The sequence below is a fragment of the Callithrix jacchus genome, chromosome 13 (genome assembly GCF_049354715.1).
Source record: "Callithrix jacchus isolate 240 chromosome 13, calJac240_pri, whole genome shotgun sequence".
NCBI classification, from domain to species: Eukaryota; Metazoa; Chordata; class Mammalia; order Primates; family Cebidae; genus Callithrix; species Callithrix jacchus.
In genome coordinates, this window is record NC_133514.1 from 56905729 (window position 1) to 56923618 (window position 17890).

The 17890-nt window shown below is 40.0% G+C and overlaps 1 protein-coding gene across 20 annotated transcripts in view; it reads left to right on the forward strand.

Annotated features, from left to right (window-relative positions):
* Positions 1–17890, forward strand: part of L3MBTL4 (L3MBTL histone methyl-lysine binding protein 4) — a 464367-nt gene that overhangs the window by 156943 nt on the left and 289534 nt on the right. For all 20 annotated transcript variants that reach the window (XR_013525731.1, XR_013525732.1, XM_078347776.1 and 17 more), the window contains 2 exons: positions 16474–16578; positions 17634–17769. Coding sequence is in view for 18 of the 20 variants with exons in the window: in XM_078347776.1 (XP_078203902.1) it covers positions 16474–16578; positions 17634–17769 (241 nt within the window). In the remaining 2 variants the exon portion in view is untranslated. The remainder of the gene's footprint in view (positions 1–16473; positions 16579–17633; positions 17770–17890) is intronic.

The window sequence follows — 17890 nt, forward strand, 5'->3', positions numbered from 1 at the left end:
AGTGTGCTCAGATGATCAGTCACTGCTGAATGACTTCTAGGGAATCTCTTCTCACTTCTGAGTGTAAAGATCTTTGAAGGTGGTTGGCTTGGACCGGGACAGTTTGGTGTAGCTCACAGTCACCTTGCCCTTTCCCGCCACCCCTCCCGGCCCTTGCCGCAGGGCCACTGCAGATTGGGAGGATGGAACAGAGTGGGCCAGAACAGGAGCTGCCTGAGACTTGTCAGGCACCGTGACACCCAAGGGCAGAGGTAGAGGGGTCAAGGTCCAGGATTTGAGCCAAAGAACATTGGTGAGGCTTGTGCCCTGATGGCTACTCTGGTTTAGAAGTCAGACCTGTGCTGTGTCCTCAGCTCAGTCCTAGGGCAAGGGTCCTCTCTTACACCCACGCAGGATTGAATCAGATATTTGGGTGTTAGGGGTGAAGTGTGGACTAATTTGCAGAGCAAGGAAAGTTTTGGCTGATGGTAGCCAATTCTCTGTCCAGCTCCTTTGTTGCCCCACATCTCAGCCAGTCGGTGCATTAACGTTATTCTCAGAGCTTCTCCTCTAAGAACCTTTAAGGCCCATCAGCCAGTGCAAGAACACCTGCAGGACTGAGAATTTCTTCTTTAGATTTTCCCTCATGACCTGGTGTTAACAAAAAAAAGATCAAGGGGGCAAATTTGGGATTTCTGTTTCTGAAATAAATCCTCATGATGGTATTGAGAACTGTGTAATCATAGGCTCTGGGTCATATAACTTTCTCCCTTGACTTTACAGAGATAGGAATATAGAGGCGCTGGAAGGCAGTCAGTGGGAGGAGCACACACTGTGGGGCATAAAGACAGGAGTGGGCCCCCTTGGGAGGGTGGAGAAAGCTGGAGAGACTCTGTTGAGGGAGGTGGGTGGTGAGCAGGTGATGCGCTCTTTGATGATTCTTTGGCTAAGAACACAACTTTGAAATTGGACTTTCTCAAGCTTTTGGACTCTAATATTTGTCACCTCTGAAAGTAACAGCAAAGCATTAGTGTATGAGAAAACAGACATGTTTGACATGTTGGACTACCTTTCTCTCCACTGATAATCTGACACTCAAGCCGTTCACCTGTTTAAGGCTCTGTGTGTGCAAAGTGCTGTGTAAGACTGGCCAAAACACTAAAGAATGTGTGACATGATGTCTTAGAATCTTGCTGGCTAGTTAGGATGTGATATGCTCATAATAACACAGAAACAATCTGAGGCAGAATGTCAATTGCTCGTGGAATGCACATGTAATGAATTTACTAGGCATTCCATATGTGAGATAAGACCTCATTTGACCCTGAATGAGGAGGAGAATTAAGCTCACCAATTATTATGTCTGATTTGCCTTAATGACTAAAGAGGACACTTGTGTTCAAGATCACAGTGTTACTCTAACTTGAATTTATATTTTCAGATGAAATAAGCATTGTCTGTAATTGAAAATAAGTTTTAATATAATCAAAAAGGCAGATGGTTCATGTCAGCTTTCCACGAAGGAGCATCAGACTAGACTCAATTTTATATTGACATTGTGCTTTTGACTATTAATCTTCATTTTCATTGTGTAAATATTATTATAATGTTGTTCAGGTCAGCCAGCTGAGATGGAACCCTTCAGCTTTTGACACTGAAATATTGAAAATAAAAGTTAATTCTATGCTTAGAAAACCCTAAAGACTCTGCCAAAAGGCTCCTGGGACTGATAAACGACTTCGGTAAAGTTTCAGAATACAAAATCAGTGTGCAAAAGTCATTAGCATTTCTATGCATCAATAATGTTCAAGCTGAGAGGAAGTCAAGAACACAATCCCAATTATGATAACCACACACACAGAAAAATACCTAGGAGTACATTTAACCAAAAAGGTGGAAGATCTTTTCAAGGAGAACTACAAGACATGGCTAGGACCTTGGGTGCTTCCACCCTAGTAACCGGTGCCCCCTTTTCAGTTCAGTCCATCTGCCTTTGTGACTGCACTGGCGTAAGTCACAGTTGAACCTCCTCTGCAGTGGTGAACTTTAACCTCACCGTCTGATCTTGTCCACTGTCTTTCCAGACTTTTCTCTCCCTTATTCTCACAGCATCAGTTTTTCTTTTAAGACTTGCAGTTCCTTTGTTGTTGCCCTCCTGGCTTCATATTTTCCCTGGCCAGCTCAGCCCAGTTCCTTCATGTCAGCCATTCTCTTGCCAGGATCTTCAGTCCCTTGCTTCCCTGATGTCCTCTCCCCATCAATGCCCATTGCAATCCCAGCTCCTGACTGATGCACACTCACTGTCTAACTTCTCTACCTCAGGTGCCAAGCACTGCTGAGTAGGAACCATGAGGCCTTACAGATAGCTGGTGGCCCTGCAGAGGCACGGCCTAGCGTGCAGGCATTGTCTGGCAGTCCTTCTGTGTTGTTAGTCTGGGCTTTCCCTCCTGCGTAGGAAGGCAGGTCTATGCTCGCAGGCATCTTTTCTCCCACCCGAAGCCTTCATTCCCTTACTGCATGTGGTGAAATCTTCCACTGCCCCCTGCAGACCGTCACTTAGCATACCTGTTCCTGCCTCTTTCCTCTATGGTCCTGGAAGAGGTGTCCCTTCTCTCCAGTCTCCCGTGCCTGTGCTCTGCAACCTTTCCATTCCTGCCTTTCTAGAACTCTTACTCCATCGGTTATCTCACGGCCTGCCTGTAAGTTGATGTTTCTTCTCTTTTGAACATTTCCTTTTAGAATGTAAATACTCTTAAAGTCTGTTCCATTTTTATGAAAAAATAGTGCCCCTGGGTTCTGCATTTTCCTCCCTAATTCGTCTCCTTAGTCCAGTCTCTCTTCTAGACATTTTAGACTGCATATTCTTCTTTCTGGATTTTTCTAACCTTCTTTCCACCTCCAGCCTCTGCAACCTGACCTTTGGGTCAGTTCATCCAGCTCTTTAACTGCCATCCTACCAAGACACAACACAGCTCCTGCCCTGCTCCTGGGTCTTTCTCCTGTTGTTAGCAATTCCTCACCTGGAGGGCAGGCAGACCATAGCACATCAAGACCTTTCAGCCTTCCTTGGTGGAGCTAGCTCCTGGGGCTCCGTGTCCCTGTGAAGGGCCCTGTGCTCGGTTTCCCTGCAGTCAGCGTGCCCCACCCTCTCCTCTTCGCTGTGTGTGTGTTTGGCAATCTAATCTGCTCCAGTTTTGCCTCATAATTATCTATGGCTACTTTCACTCTGCTGCACTACTGCCTTCATTTACTGTGTGCCCTGGTTTTTTTCGACATGCATTTTTACAGCCGTTCCTTAAGTGATTTCTCTCTGTCCAGGCTGGCCCCACCCTTCACCATGCCTGCATGCCTTGTGGGAGGGATCTTCGTGAATTGTGGTTCCTCTGTATTTAACACGTCTGGCCGCTTTTTGTGCCATTCTTTGTGGTTCCACGTGGGTGTATTTTGTCTCTTGGTGGAATCGTGATCTCCTGGAAGCCTGAGTGGGTTTCTTGCTTTCTGTTTCAGTTCCTGTCTGCCCTCTGGTTCCTGGTAGAGGTTCCTGTTGCTTGCTGGTGCTTTTACCTGCACTGCCTCAGTAAGCCCTCCACTGCCTCTCCTCACTGTGTGGAGGCACCTCCCTGACTTTTAGTTGATTTAACTGAAAACAGCAGATAAATATCACCCGCTTCTCAGTGGTTTTCCTCAAGAGTTCCATATAGTGTGTATCAAGTGTCCAGCCTACTAGTGTCTGGCACGTAGATGACTTTCTTAAGTACAAGCAGTTCTTCAAATCACTCTTTCTCTCTTCCCTTGCTCTTCCCACTGCCTTTTCTCAGCCCTTCCTGATGCTGTGTGTGCTCTGACCTCCTGACCACCCGTGTATTCAGAACATTAGCCCAGCCTGGACTCCACAGACCTCATCCTTGTCAGGACTTGCCTCCCTTTGACCACAGTCCTCTCCCCTTCCAGCCTGGCCTGCTCACTGCGGGGGGTTGGGGGGGTTCCTGTCTCAGTCTCCTGATCTGCGCTTCACAGTGGGCGCCCAGTGGGAAACCCACTGGCCTTGGAGCAGAATCCTTGGTGGGTCACGTTGTTCCCAGCCTCCTCTCCCCTGCCTGATGACTCACCAACTTTATTCATGATGAAACAGAAGCAGTTCCTCATTTCATCCCCTTTCTCTCTTAACAAGGCACAATTGTGGCGTTCCCACCTCCCCCAACTTTCTTGTCCTGCTCTACCTCCTTCCCCTCTTCATAGCTATTGTTATAATCTAGTATGATTTCAGAAAGAAATACTTTATGTCCTGAAAAGGTAATTCCAGCCTTCTGCAGGATGATAGGGTTGTATTTATTTTGGTAGGGCCTGGAGGTTGTTGGAACAGGAACAGAGGCACCTTCCTGGTTTAACCTCCTAATTGTCCTAGAAACGAGACAGCCTTATTTGAACACATTCCTATTCTCTCTCTGTCTTCTTTACTTGAAATCTAAGTAAAAGGAATTCACCTTACCCCAGATTTAAGTTCTTAACCCATGCCTGAGTTATATTTTAAAAATGGAATTTTCCTATCTATGCCTATGCATCAAATGGAATCTGAAAGACGTGTACATGTGCATTTTGTTTTTGATAAAGTCTGGTATTGTATTTAGCCTTGCAGGTGCAGGAAGATGCTTCTGCAGAAATTCCTGTTTGTTAAAACTTGTGAAACTTGGAGATACCTAGAACCTTTCCAACCAAAGGTGTTTAGTCAACTATCAAGTTTTTGTGCTATGAACATACTTCCAAATTCCTTGATGGTCACTGTGAATACTATCACCATTTTAATGTAGATGCTTCTTAGTACTTTAAATATTAATCATAAGCCAAATGATGACCATGTGTGGCTTTTTAGTACTTTTAAAAACTGCAGTGAAATACTTTATGCATTCCGATATGCTTAGAACCAAATTATAGCCAGAACCTATATCCTCTTTTTATTTGCCTAAACTGTTTGCCTGTCTGCCTATTTTTTTTTCCTTTATATGTATTTTGTTGCCTCCAGTTTTAAGGTAACTTTCCTGGTATTTAACAATACTCCAGGGGAGGGGGGAAGCATTTTTTGAAAGAATACTGTTTGCATTATATTGAGGTGTTCGGTTGACGTTTAAATCGCAAGGCATATCAAGACCAAAGAAGGAATTGTATTTTAAAAATAGAGTGTGGCCTTGTGACGTGAAGTCATTTAAGATGATTAATTGCTGGGGCTCTGAAGAGCAGAAAGAATTCCCTTTCATGTTCATTTCCCATAGTTGCTAGAGGTCTAAGTTCTGGGGCGGAATTGAAGATATATCCTGATGTTGTGATTCAGATGGTTTTCCTACTCTTAGACTCTGTGTCTCTGAAACAGTGATTGAAAGTACCAGCAGTACTGGGAAATAGTTGAGCAGATCTGAAGTCTGGAACCAGACAGTCAGATCAGGATTGCTTTTTAGTTCCTGGTAGGGGTGTGAAGCCCCTGTGACAGCTGCTTATCTGCAGTTCCAGCTGGAAGCTGAATGTCAAGTTCAGAGCTCTTCAGAAGGAGGAGAAATTAAAGAGGAAAATGGTGGCATTTGGAATCAAGGGTAGACATGATTCTCGTTCAGTTAAAGGAAAACTGTATTTGAAGTATCCATGCCTTTTTTTCCCTGGGAAGAGTTTAATCATTGGGAAAAAATATGTGACTTTATTGTTTTAGACACTAGACTCAGAGGATTTGTGGAATCAATTCAGTGATGGCCAGTGAATGATCAAAGAACTTGAGGAGTCATTTAAAAAAGTTCTTTCTATGCAGTCCTGTATTACGTATGGTGAGGGCTCTTTCTCTTTGTTCATGAATGATCTTTGCTGGTCAAAGGTTGTCTGGATCTAGTAGTGTTTTACCTGCTCCGGTATGTGCTTTGCTTTTGTTTCTGAGACCGTAATTCAGTCGGTGGTTAGGATGCGCATTAAAATGTTTATTGTGCAGCCAGATTTCTTACTATCAGTAGCTTCTAGGGGAATGAGGATTTTTGCAATTGAAATTCTGGAAGAATGGATTCCCAAAAAGCCAAGAAGAACTGCATTCACTTAACTTATTAAAGTATATTTTTGTTGAGCCCTAAATTCTGTTTCTCTATTTGTAGAATGCCTCTTGCTATAATCTTGGCAGCAGTTTAGGATTCTAAGTTCAGAATTAATCTATGAAAAATGTTCGAAATAACAAGGAAGTAGTCTCTAAAATGAAAGTTTAAAAATATGCAATCAGCCACCCTTCACTGCCATCTTAACTGCAGCTTTGTAGCAAGTTCTGTTTAATTATGTAGGTGATGATTTTCCCCATCAGCCAAACAAATAGATGGCAAGAGAAAGGTGTCACTTTGAAGAAGCAGAATGCGAAGCATGCCTTGCTGCTTGGCCTGTATCCCCATGATGAACAACTGCAGTGAACTGTTATGTTCTGCTTACTGACGTCTTCCAAATGTGTATTATTTAGTCAGTGGATTGATTAATGACAAATCCCCTTGCAGGATAGCCATGTGGCTCTTAATCTGTTTTTGGGTCTTAGACCTCTTTGAACATCTAATGAAAACTATTGATAATATCCTTAGGGAATGAGGATATCCTTAGGGAATAATAATATCCTTAGGGAAATGCTTATATCCATTTGCATACAAAATTTTGTATAAAATTCAGGAGGATTCTAGAATCCCAGAGGACATCATGAACCCTACCCTACTCCACTATATATTAAGGTATAGTTTGAGCAAGAATAGAAAAAGAGGCAAATGTGCATATGTGCAGCGTGTGTGTGTGTGTGTGTGTGTGTTTTAGTGTATATAATATTTTAAGTTCTGTTTTCTGTGATTAAAACAAGAGAAAGCCAGAAGAGAATCTAACATTCTTGCTAAATGCCACTGTTAACTCAGGTAAAAATCATAAACTTTCTCAAGGAAAAAGCAAGGAAGGAGTTTCATAACCTCTCATAGTCTTCCAGTGTTTTGCAGTAAGTAGACTTTTATGATGAAAGATGCATTGCAAGATTCCTGGAAGAACATTGGAGCTATCATAATGCAACAGAAAGTTGGAAGGTGCAGTGTGTGGTTGTTCATGAGCTTCCCACGAAGTCTTTGAAAGTGTTGTTAGATATCATTACCATTGTCAAAGTGAAAGTTAGCATTATGGAAAATTTGAGAATTTCTTTCAAGCCTGAAATGGGGGTACCACCTTAAATCCTCTGCCTCCCTTGTCCTCTGCCTCCAACCAGTCATCAGACACTGCCCATTTTACCCCTTAAGTATGTGTTAAATTTGGCCACTTATTCCATTCGGTCCTGCTTGCATTAGCTGAGGTCCTCATTATCACTTGTCAAAGTTGTTGCAACTTTCTAAATATAGAAGAACGTGGCAGTTAAGTGCACAGGCCAGAGTTTGAATTTGAATTCCAGGTTTTGTACTGGCTAGTGTACAAATGGAGCAATTTTTAAACACCTGTGAGCCTTAGTTTCTTCATGTGTGAAATGCAGATTGTCATAGTTCCAGTACAGGGGGCTTTATTCTAAGGCTTATGTAGTTGACTTAATGCCCTACACGGCATATGGCAGATTGTCAATTATTGGCAGATACTTGAAGCCTTTTTAACCATCTTCTACTTCTGGTCTTGCCACCTTTATAATGGATTCCCTACACCGCTGCTAATAAGAGTTGCAAGAATGGTTCTTGCATCTTTTGCTGGTGCTTTATCAATTAAGAATGAAATAAAAGTTCCTTAGCAGGACGTACACGTCTTCTCATGGCCTGCATCCTGCCTGCTCAGTTAGTGTCACCATCATTTGATTATGTGTATGTGTTGATTTTTTAAGAATTACTATGCCATTTAACATTTTTAAGAAGACAGAAGAGCATAAAAATAAAGGTCTCTCTCTGTTCTCCTCCCTAGATGAACCACTCAAAATAATCTGAAGTAAATTTTTCCAGATCTGTTTATGTGTAGTTATGTAGATATGTAAATCCTGTTTATATAAATAGCTGTTTTTTTGATTAAAAATGACAGCACAGCATATGCTTATCTAATATTTGATATTGATCATGGCTGTCATTCTGCCTTGGCAGATCCAGTGATGTGTCTTGCCTTTTTTTTTTTTTTTTTTTGAGACAGAATCTCACTCTGTCGCCCAGGCTGGAGTGCAGTGGTATGATCTTGGCTCACTACAACCTCCGCCTCCCAGGTTCAAGCAATTCTCCTGCCTGGCTAATTTTTTATATTTTTAGTAGTGACAGGATGTCACGATGTTGGCCAGGTTGGTCTTGAACTCCTGACATCGGGTGATCCACCCGCCTTGCCTTGGCCTCCCAAAGTTCTGGGATTACAGACATGAGCTACCCCGCCAGATCTGTTTTGCTTTTGTTAACAGGTGCATTGTATTCCATGGTCATGTCTATTTCCTCTTCCTCTAAAAGTTTTTCCGTATATGATAATGTGGTAGGAATCTAACTTAATTGTTCTTCCAAATTGATAGTCGTGTGTTCTGATACCATCTTTTTGCTCTGCAGTCAACAGTGCCACCTTTATTTATATTAAATCCCTACATTTAGGAGTGCCTTTTAGAGACTCCCCACAGCACTGTTTTCACACTTTTGGCAGTTGGAAATTATATCATGGCCATAGGTGGTACTTATTCGACCACCAATTTTAGATATTTTAAAACTGTATTATATTTGTAATAATGAAATTAAAAGTTAAAAATTAAGAAGTCTTTAATTAGTAATGGAGATGCTGCTGCTTATAACTACGGCTAATGTTCTGGCATACTGACCACTCACTCAAACACGAAAGTCAGATAGACTTATGTGGTGGCCTTGGGCATATCGTCTGTAAAATGTGCATAATAACACTTAATTGCATAGGGTTTTTATGATGATTTAATCTGTTAATATTTGTAAGTGCTTAAAACAGTATCCAGTGCAGTGTTAAAAGGCATTTATATAAGGCTTGATAAAAGACAGCTTAGGCTCTATAACTCTTCCTTCTCATTCTTTATTCTTTATTTGTGTTACTGAGAAAATTTTATTTAATATTCCAGGTTTCTGGTTACAACAGCAAGTGTCTGGTGGTTTCTCATACAGTTCTCAATCATCCTGTTTATTCAGACCAAACATAAACTCAGATTCCTTTTACTTCATCAAATGCAGAGTCGACAAGACTCTCACACTTAAAACCTGGCAAGTAGTTTCTTCCTGCTTCAGAGAAGTCTGCAAATGCATTCCTAACTGTCTCTTTGGGTGTATTCATCTTGGAAATTATTTCTTCATGAACGTGATTGATTATTTTTCCCATTGAGTGAAGAAAGTCATTAAATTTTGTCTAAGAGTTAAATTCTCTGTGGTCAAGTCATTTATAGCACAGTTTGCCTACATAAGACTTCCTGATATCTCGCCCTTCAAATTTAAAATAGAACATTTTGTCCCTCGAGGGACACACTGGAACAGTTTTTTGATGTGGAAGATGTTGCTGAGATAAACCATTTGAACAGTCTGCTGAATTCATGGCAAAGGTCTTTGTGTGATAATAAATATTGTTTTTGTCATCTGCATATAAAATTCCTCGTATGGGCATCTTTCCCTTTGACAGCCGTGGTGTGAAGGTTTGGAAATCAGTGGCCTGGGGTCCTTGCCCAGTTCTTTGTATAGCATGCTAAAACGTGTGCCTCAGTGGCCAGGATTTGATCGCAGGCCCAATTTCCCCCACCTCTATCAATGCTGAATTAAAATCAGGAAAATATTGTTGACTGCCTACCCATGCCTGTGAATAAAATAGAATGTTGAGGGGCATTCAGATGGAATCTTGCAGTTATCACCTGAGCACTCTTCTGTGATACGCCCCTAGCTGATGCTAGGCTAGTACTGATGACCATGGACCTTCCCCATTTTATCATGGTTTACAAAATCGTCACCACAAAGCATCATCTCCTTGCTCTTGTAATACAGGTTCTCAGTGATAAAGTAAAATTAGAGCTTCTCACACATGTCTACCAAGTGTCTAAGAGTTCTTCCCCCTGCGTGCTCATCACTTGTTATCCATGGACTTTTCATCCATGGAGCGGCAGGCACACACATGTAATAATGATTGTTTTTATGCACTGTGTTCATAAAGCAATTCCGCCAGTAGCTTGTCTTTAGTTTCTCTAGGCATGGCAATGTTTTTTTTTTCTTTCCCTTCATGCTATGGCTCATTTTACAAGCATTTTAAATAATAGTCTATAGTTTGCACCTGCTTTTGCCAAGAGGTGTGGAACTTCGAATAATATTTATTTTCCTTTATTAGTGACAAAATAAATCAACTTCATATGAGAAAATGTTATTTTGTGGCCGTTTGGGAAAAGAAAATGACAAAGCAAAACACGTTAACTTCTGTTCTGTACTCAAGAGCACTGGCGCTTCTTTGGAAATGTCCTTGAGGACTTCATGGCATCGAGGCAGATTTTGTTTTGCCTTTTTAGTTGCCACTTCTATTCCTTTATGTGGGAACACACAGCTGGCAGGCTTCACAAGACACAGGTCCTTAGCTGTACTTGGCTGCTAAACTGGCTGTGAGACCTAGAGAAAGTTTATTCACCTTTCTGGGCTTGAGTCTGTCTATCTGTAAGTGTTTTCAGATCTCTGAACCTTATGATTTTTTAATGACTGAATTTAATGGGCCCATTGTTTGCTTTAAGTGTGTGATTCTAGCTATCTTTTCATACCATAAAGTGTAATCTTATAAATACAGCTATCAATGCTATTCATAAAATATGAGATATTTAAAAAGGAAAAAAAAAAAACTTTAGATCTGTCAGGTCACGAATACACCATTGAACAGAGAAGAGAGATTGATAAAAGGCAGTGATATTTCTCACTAAATGTTGCCTTTCAGATTGCCAAAATGAACATTTTATTTTTTATTTGAAACTCTCAAGGAATGCTGAGTCTGTTTTAGCTATATAGTGTTACTTGCAACATTATGGAAAGCTCCCAAATGTTCAATTGGGAAACCATTTTGAAAGGCTGATAAGAGGCCAGGCGCGGTGGCTCACGCGTATAATCCCAGCACTTTGGGAGGCCGAGGCAGGTGGATCACAAGGTCAAGAGATTGAGACCATCCTGGTCAACAAGGTGAAACCCCGTCCCTACTAAAAATACAAAAAAATTAGCTGGGCATGGTGGTGTGCGCCTGTAGTCCCAGCTACTCGAGAGGCTGAGGCAGGAGAATTCCTTGAACCGAGAAGGCAGAGGTTGCAGTGAGCCGAGATAGTGCCATTGCACTCCAGCCTGGGTAACAACAGTGAAACTCCGTCTCAAAAAAAAAAAAGAAAGAAAGAAAGGCTGACGAGTAACATTGATCATCTTCACTTCTGGCTGGGAATTATTGCCGGTGTCTCAAATTTATCATTCTTGTGTGATAAGAAGGTATAGTTTGCTCAACACAACAGTTTCCTTCCCACCCCTAACTGTGTAGTGTTTAAGTTTTGTTAAAAGATGAACAACGTTCTTCCAGTTTCTATGGCTTCTTAAGTTTCCTCTCAGCATTATTAATATACTTTCCCTGTGGTCTACCTTTTTCTTTGCATTTTATCAGCATTGTGTGCATGCGTATTTGTATATATGTGTGGCACTTTTGAAGTTTAACCGAAAAATTTCAAAGCAGTGAACAGGAGGTAGTCACACAAAACTTGTTAAATACAATCTGCTGGAAAACAGAGTAGATGTGAGAAGAAGGCTGGGAGAGTTAAACACACACATGACATTTATTTTTGTAGAAATAAAATATTCCCGAGAAATCATTCATTCTTGCCATTTCATTTTGGGGTTTATCATCTTTTAAGTTTTTCCTTAGAAGCTTCTAAAATGATCTCAGAATGTAAGAAAAATTTAACGACACTTTACAAGCCAATTCATAGGTTTTAAAATTATTTCATCCTTATATAAAAAAGGCTTGCATCCGAGTAGAGAAGAAGGTTGAATGAGCCGTGGTACCTATACATGGTGGAGTACAATGCAGCTTTGAAAAAGAGTGTGTCTAACAGTTGGGAACAGACAGAGTGGTTTCCAAGAGACAACAATAATGCAAAATGCCACGTGCAAAGAGCATGTATAATATGCCGCCTTTTGTGTGAGAAAGAAGGGGAAATAAGAAAAACCTACATGTAACTGCTTATCTTTACCAAAAGAAGTCTGGGAAGCATAAGACAGAAAACAGTAAAGTTAGTGACCTCCAAGAGGTGGTGTGAGGGAGTGGGGTGGATAGAATATGGGAGGAAGACATACATTTTTGAGTACCTTTTAGTAATTTTAACTTTTGGAAGCATGTTATTATTCTACATATTTAAAAAAATCATTTAGAACTGAAAGTACATTTAACAAATTTGAACCTAATTGTATTTCAAATGGATATTGTAACTTTACTGAAGAGAGAACAAAAATGAACCTAAGTAGTTCATGAACACAGTTTGTAACTACATACTCCATTCCTGGATGACAGAGGAGGGAGTGAAAATTGCAAAGAAATCTTGAACTTTTAAAATAGGTTTTCTTATTATGATAGAAAGGGGTGAGACAGTTCTGAAACTGTAAGAGACCCTGTAGGATTTGGTAAATGAGTAAATGTGTCGACTTTGTTCAAGCAGAAACACAAAGTGGATGCAGGACAGCAGAACTAACCTTTCGCGGAAGGATTAGACTTAGACCTATCTGTTTGAACTTATGATTTATAAGATATATATGTGTGTTTGTATGGGTATACATGTGTACATGTCTATGTATGAATGTATGTATATGTGCATTTTGTATGTAACTAGTGAAGAAATTGGACAACACTCTGATTGAATGATCAAAACTACCATCACCAGTGAGGGATAGAGAGACATCACGTGCGTCTGGATGTGATACTTGAGAAGGGCACAACACATCCATGTAATATTCCAGCAAAAAATGTACCACCTGAATCAAATCTTGAGGAAGCCATAGACAGCCCCATTGAGGAATGTTCTAGTTAAAAAATTAGAGGAGGGTCCTGTAATCCCAACAGTTCGGGAGGCCGAGGCAGATGGATAGTTGAGGTCAGGAGTTCTAGACCAGCCTGGCCAACATGGTGAAACCAGGTCTCTACTAAAAAAATGCACACACACAAAAAATTAGCTGGGTATGGTGGCATATACCTGTAATCCCAGCTACTCGGGAGGCTGAGGCAGGAGAATTGCTTGAACTTGGGAGCTGGAGGTTGCAGTGAGCCTTGTGCTCCAGCCTGGGAGATGGAGTGAGACTCTGTCTCAAGGAAAAAAAAAAAAATCAGAAGAGGGGTTAGACTGTATTCCAAAAAACATGTCAGTGCTATACAAGACAATGACATGGTATGCGAAATGTTTCTGATTAAGGAAGACTGAAGAGTCTTGTCAACTCATTGTAACATCTGACCCTAAATTGGCTCCTGTGCAGGGAGTGTATGGGGGGAAAGTTGGAAAGCATATTGTTGGATAAATGGACAAAATTGGAATATTAATGGAAGATTAGATAAAAGTATTGTTAAATGTTAAATTTATAAAACTTTATAATCTAGTTGCAGTTTTGTAAGAGAATGTTTTATTTTGAGGGAAAATACACTACTCTTAGGGAAAAAGTATTTTGGAGTAAACGGTCTTCAAAGTGTTCAGAAAAAAATTTATCTATATCCATATGTTTCTCTATCTATTTATATGCTCACATAGACATATGAGAGAGATGGAGTAAGTACAAATGGTAAAGCAAAGCAGGTGAAATGTTAACAATGAGTGAATCTAGGCAAAGACTATCTATGCATGTGCTCTCTATACCGTCCTGTTGCAACTTTTAAATTTCCCAGTGGAATAATTTTTTTTTTTTGAGATGGAGTCTCACTCTGTCACCTGTAGTGCCTGGCGTGATTTTGGCTCACTGCAACCTCTGCCCCCCAGTTTCAAGTGATTCTCCTGCCTCAGCCTTCTGAGTAGCTGGGATTATAGGCACGCATCATCACACTTGGCTAACTGTTGTAGTTTTAGTATAGATGGGGTTTTGTCATGTTGGCCAGGCTGGTCTTGAACCTCCGACCTCAGGTGATCCTCCCTCCTTGGCCTCCCAAAATGCTGGGATTACAGGTGTGAGACACTGTGCCCAGCCCGTGGAATAATTTTTTAAAAGAATAAATTTTAACCCCAAAATAGACATTTAGATGTTAAGCAATATTAAATAATAATGCAATCAGTGATTAAATGCAGCTCTAGATGTAATAGAACTAGATTCTAGTCATCATTTTCCATTAGTATATGTTTATTTGCAATTAAGAATAAACTGAGTAATAATGCTGAATCTGTTCAAAACTGTGTGCTTAAAGAAAACAATGATGAATGGGAGTAAATTAGAACGTCTGCTGTGAAAATATTACATTAAAAATAGAAATAAACATTCAAAGCTATCCAGAAATAATTATAGCAAAGCATTTTGGCAGTTTTATGTGAAACTTAAAAAACACTTTTACAGACAAGAATGATTAGATTAAATGGGAGAGAGAACAAGTTTCTGAATTTAAAAGACTTAATATGAAAATGATTGCTCTCCAAATAGAAAGACTCATTATAAACAAATAAAACTATATGATATAGGCAATTAAGTCAACGAAACACAAGAGAGGGGTCAGAAATAAGACCTACAAGTATGTAGAAACCAGATATGACAGAGCCGACTTTGCTGATCAATTCAAGTATGGACTATTCAGAAAACTTTTCTTGAATGTTTTCCATGTGATAAAAGTAGGCCTCTACCTCACAGTATAGAAAACTCAATTTCAGTTGTAATACAAATTTAAATATGAAGAAAGAAACTTCAACAGATCTTAAAAAATACTAGGACCAGGCAAAGTGACTCATGCCTATAATCCTAGCACTTTGGGAGGCTGAGGAGGGTGGATCATTTGAGGTCAGGAGTTCAAGACCAGCCTGGCCAACATTGGTGAAAACCCATCTCTACTAAAAATACAAAAATAAGCCAGGCAGTAGTGGCATGCGCTTATAATCCCAGCTACTCAGAAGGCTGAGGCAGGAGAATGCTTGAACCTGGGAGGTGAAGGTTGCAGTGAGCTAAGATTATGCTGCTACACTCCAATCTGGGTGACAGAGTGAGACCCTGTCTCAAAAAAAAAAAAGGAAAATACCTATGTAGCTTCAGAGTTAAGGATTTCATAGGCTGGGTATGCATAATGTATAGAAAATGATTGATAAATTTTACTATCTATCTATCTCTGTATTTTTGTTTTTTTGAGACAGAGTTTCACTCTTGATGGCCAGGCTGGAGTGCAATGGCATGACTCAGCTCACCAGAACTGCCTCCTTGGTTCAAGCAATTCTCCTGCCTCAGCCTCTTGAGCAGTGGGGTTACAGGCATGTGCCATTATGCCCGGCTAGTTTTGTATTTTTAGTAGAGATGTGGTTTCTCCATGTTGGTCAGGCTGGTCTCAAACTCCCGACCTCAGGTAATCTGCCTGCCTCCCAAAGTGCTGAGATTTACATATGTGAGCCACCGTGCCTAGCCTATATTTTACTATATTAAAATTTTAAGTTTATCTACAACAAAGTCACTGTAAACACAGTGAAGATCCAAGTCACAGTCTGTGAGTAGGTAATTAATATAATAAGCAAAATGAAGTTATCCAGGGTACAGGAAGGAAAAATGGGCAAAAGGAACAAATGGGAAGTTCATAAGACACAGAGCTTCACAGAGGTACTATTTCAAAGCATATTAACATAATGAAACCATCCTTGAGCACTAATTATATATAAGAACAGTCTTCCACCTTTAGCCAGATCACTGAGTTTCTAAACTATACAGTAAATTCTTTTTAAAAATTCTTATTTGGCCAGGCGCGGTGGCTCAAGCCTGTAATCCCAGCACTTTGGGAGGCCAAGGCGGGTGGATCACGAGGTCAAGAGATCGAGACCATCCTGGTCAAAATGGTGAAACCATGTCTCTACTAAAAATACAAAAAATTAGCTGGGCATGGTGGCATGTGCCTGTAATCCCAGCTACTCAGGAGGCTGAGGCAGGAGAATTGCCTGAACCCAGGAGGCGGAGGTTGCGGTGAGCGGAGATCGCGCCATTGCACTCCAGCCTGGGTAACAAGAGTGAAACTCCGTCTCAAAAAAAAAAAATTCTTTATGTTTTTGACAAATTATAACCATATATAATCATGGGATAGACCGTGATGTTATGCTCTATGCACAGTGTGAAATGATTGAATCAAGCATACTCACACATCCATTACCTTAACTTTTATTCTTCCTTTCTAACTGCAACTTTGTACCCTTCGACCAGCATCTCACCATTCCCCTAACTTCCAGCCTCAGGTAGACACCATTCTACTCTCGTTTCTATGAGTTCAGTTGTTTTAGACTTCACCTAGAGGTGACACCAAATGTTTTAATATAAAACTGTGAAGAAATCTCAGTGGCTAATGTCATGTTGTGGAATTCTGTAGGATCAGTCCTTTCCAGAGCATGAAAATGGTTTTCAGATTGGTATGAGATTAGAAGGCATCGACCCCCGACGTCCATCGGTATTCTGTGTGCTTTCTGTAGCGGAGGTAAGAGGTGGTGTTATTGTCTTGAGCTGATTGCATAGTGACAGAAAGATACTTTTCTAGAAAATAACAAATTTGTTTGATATTTATTATGGACAAGATCCAGTGCATTATGGATTTATTTTAGTTAGCGATGGGTGAAACTGTTTCTTAATAAATATTTTCCTTTCCCCTAAGATGAATTTTCTAGTAAGTCCTTTATCGACTAGCATTTACTCTTGCGTTAATGGGTAAATAATTTTCACTCGAGGTTGATAATAATCTGTTAATCCCAGTGTCATTTTTACCTATTAATGAGATGTACTTACTCACATTTGAGCTGAAATAATGAGAAATGCATATGAATAATATTAATGCATATGAATTATATATTTATATAAATACATGCACTTTACAAAAATTATTTAGAGTGGCAAGCTCCTGATGAATGGCTTATAAAATGTAATATTTGCTAAACATTATTAAATCAATAAAAGATCTTTATATTTCTAATAGCATTGAACGTAGCAGTCACATTTATTTACTTTACTGATTGATTATAGCTATTAAACTTGTACCACACGTCTGGAGGATGTATTTCTTAGACTGTTTTATTATTCTCTTTATTGAGTATGCTGGATACATTTGTTAGAGTTGAAACAAGGCCATGCCTATGTTAGTTTTGCTTTGTGCTTTAGCTTACACTGTCTTGGAATATGAATCCAGGCCAGAGGGCAGAAAATAGGGTTGCTGAAGGGAATATTTGACAGGTATTGAATTCATAAATAAACCAGTTAACTAATGAATACATAAACTGACCCTCAGATTCCTAGATTGGATAAAAGGGTTACTATTTTTGCAGAATGCACTAGATACCTATAAGTCATGGTCTAATTTCATTACCAATTTGTCTTAATTAGATGTCATCCATAAATTTGTCCTCTAGTGGAAACATTTAATAGCAGGACTGGCTCTTATATGTTGATAGTACTGACAAAATACATGAATATTTTGTGAATTTTGTGTCTATTCCAAATATATGACACTTAACAAATGATTGTAAACCTTCTCTCTTGCAGGTGTGTGGTTACCGTCTTAGACTTCATTTTGATGGTTATTTAAGTTGCTATGATTTTTGGACCAATGCTGGTTCCCCTGACATTCATCCAGTAGGGTGGTGTGAAAAGACCAAACATGAATTGCACATCCCTAAGGGTAAGCCAGGATACATTTACCAAGTGGAAAGAGAATTAATTGGTATTTCACTTGCGTTTTAACAACATTTTATGAAATTCTAACAACAGATCCTGGTGTGAATTGATTTCCAAAATGAGAT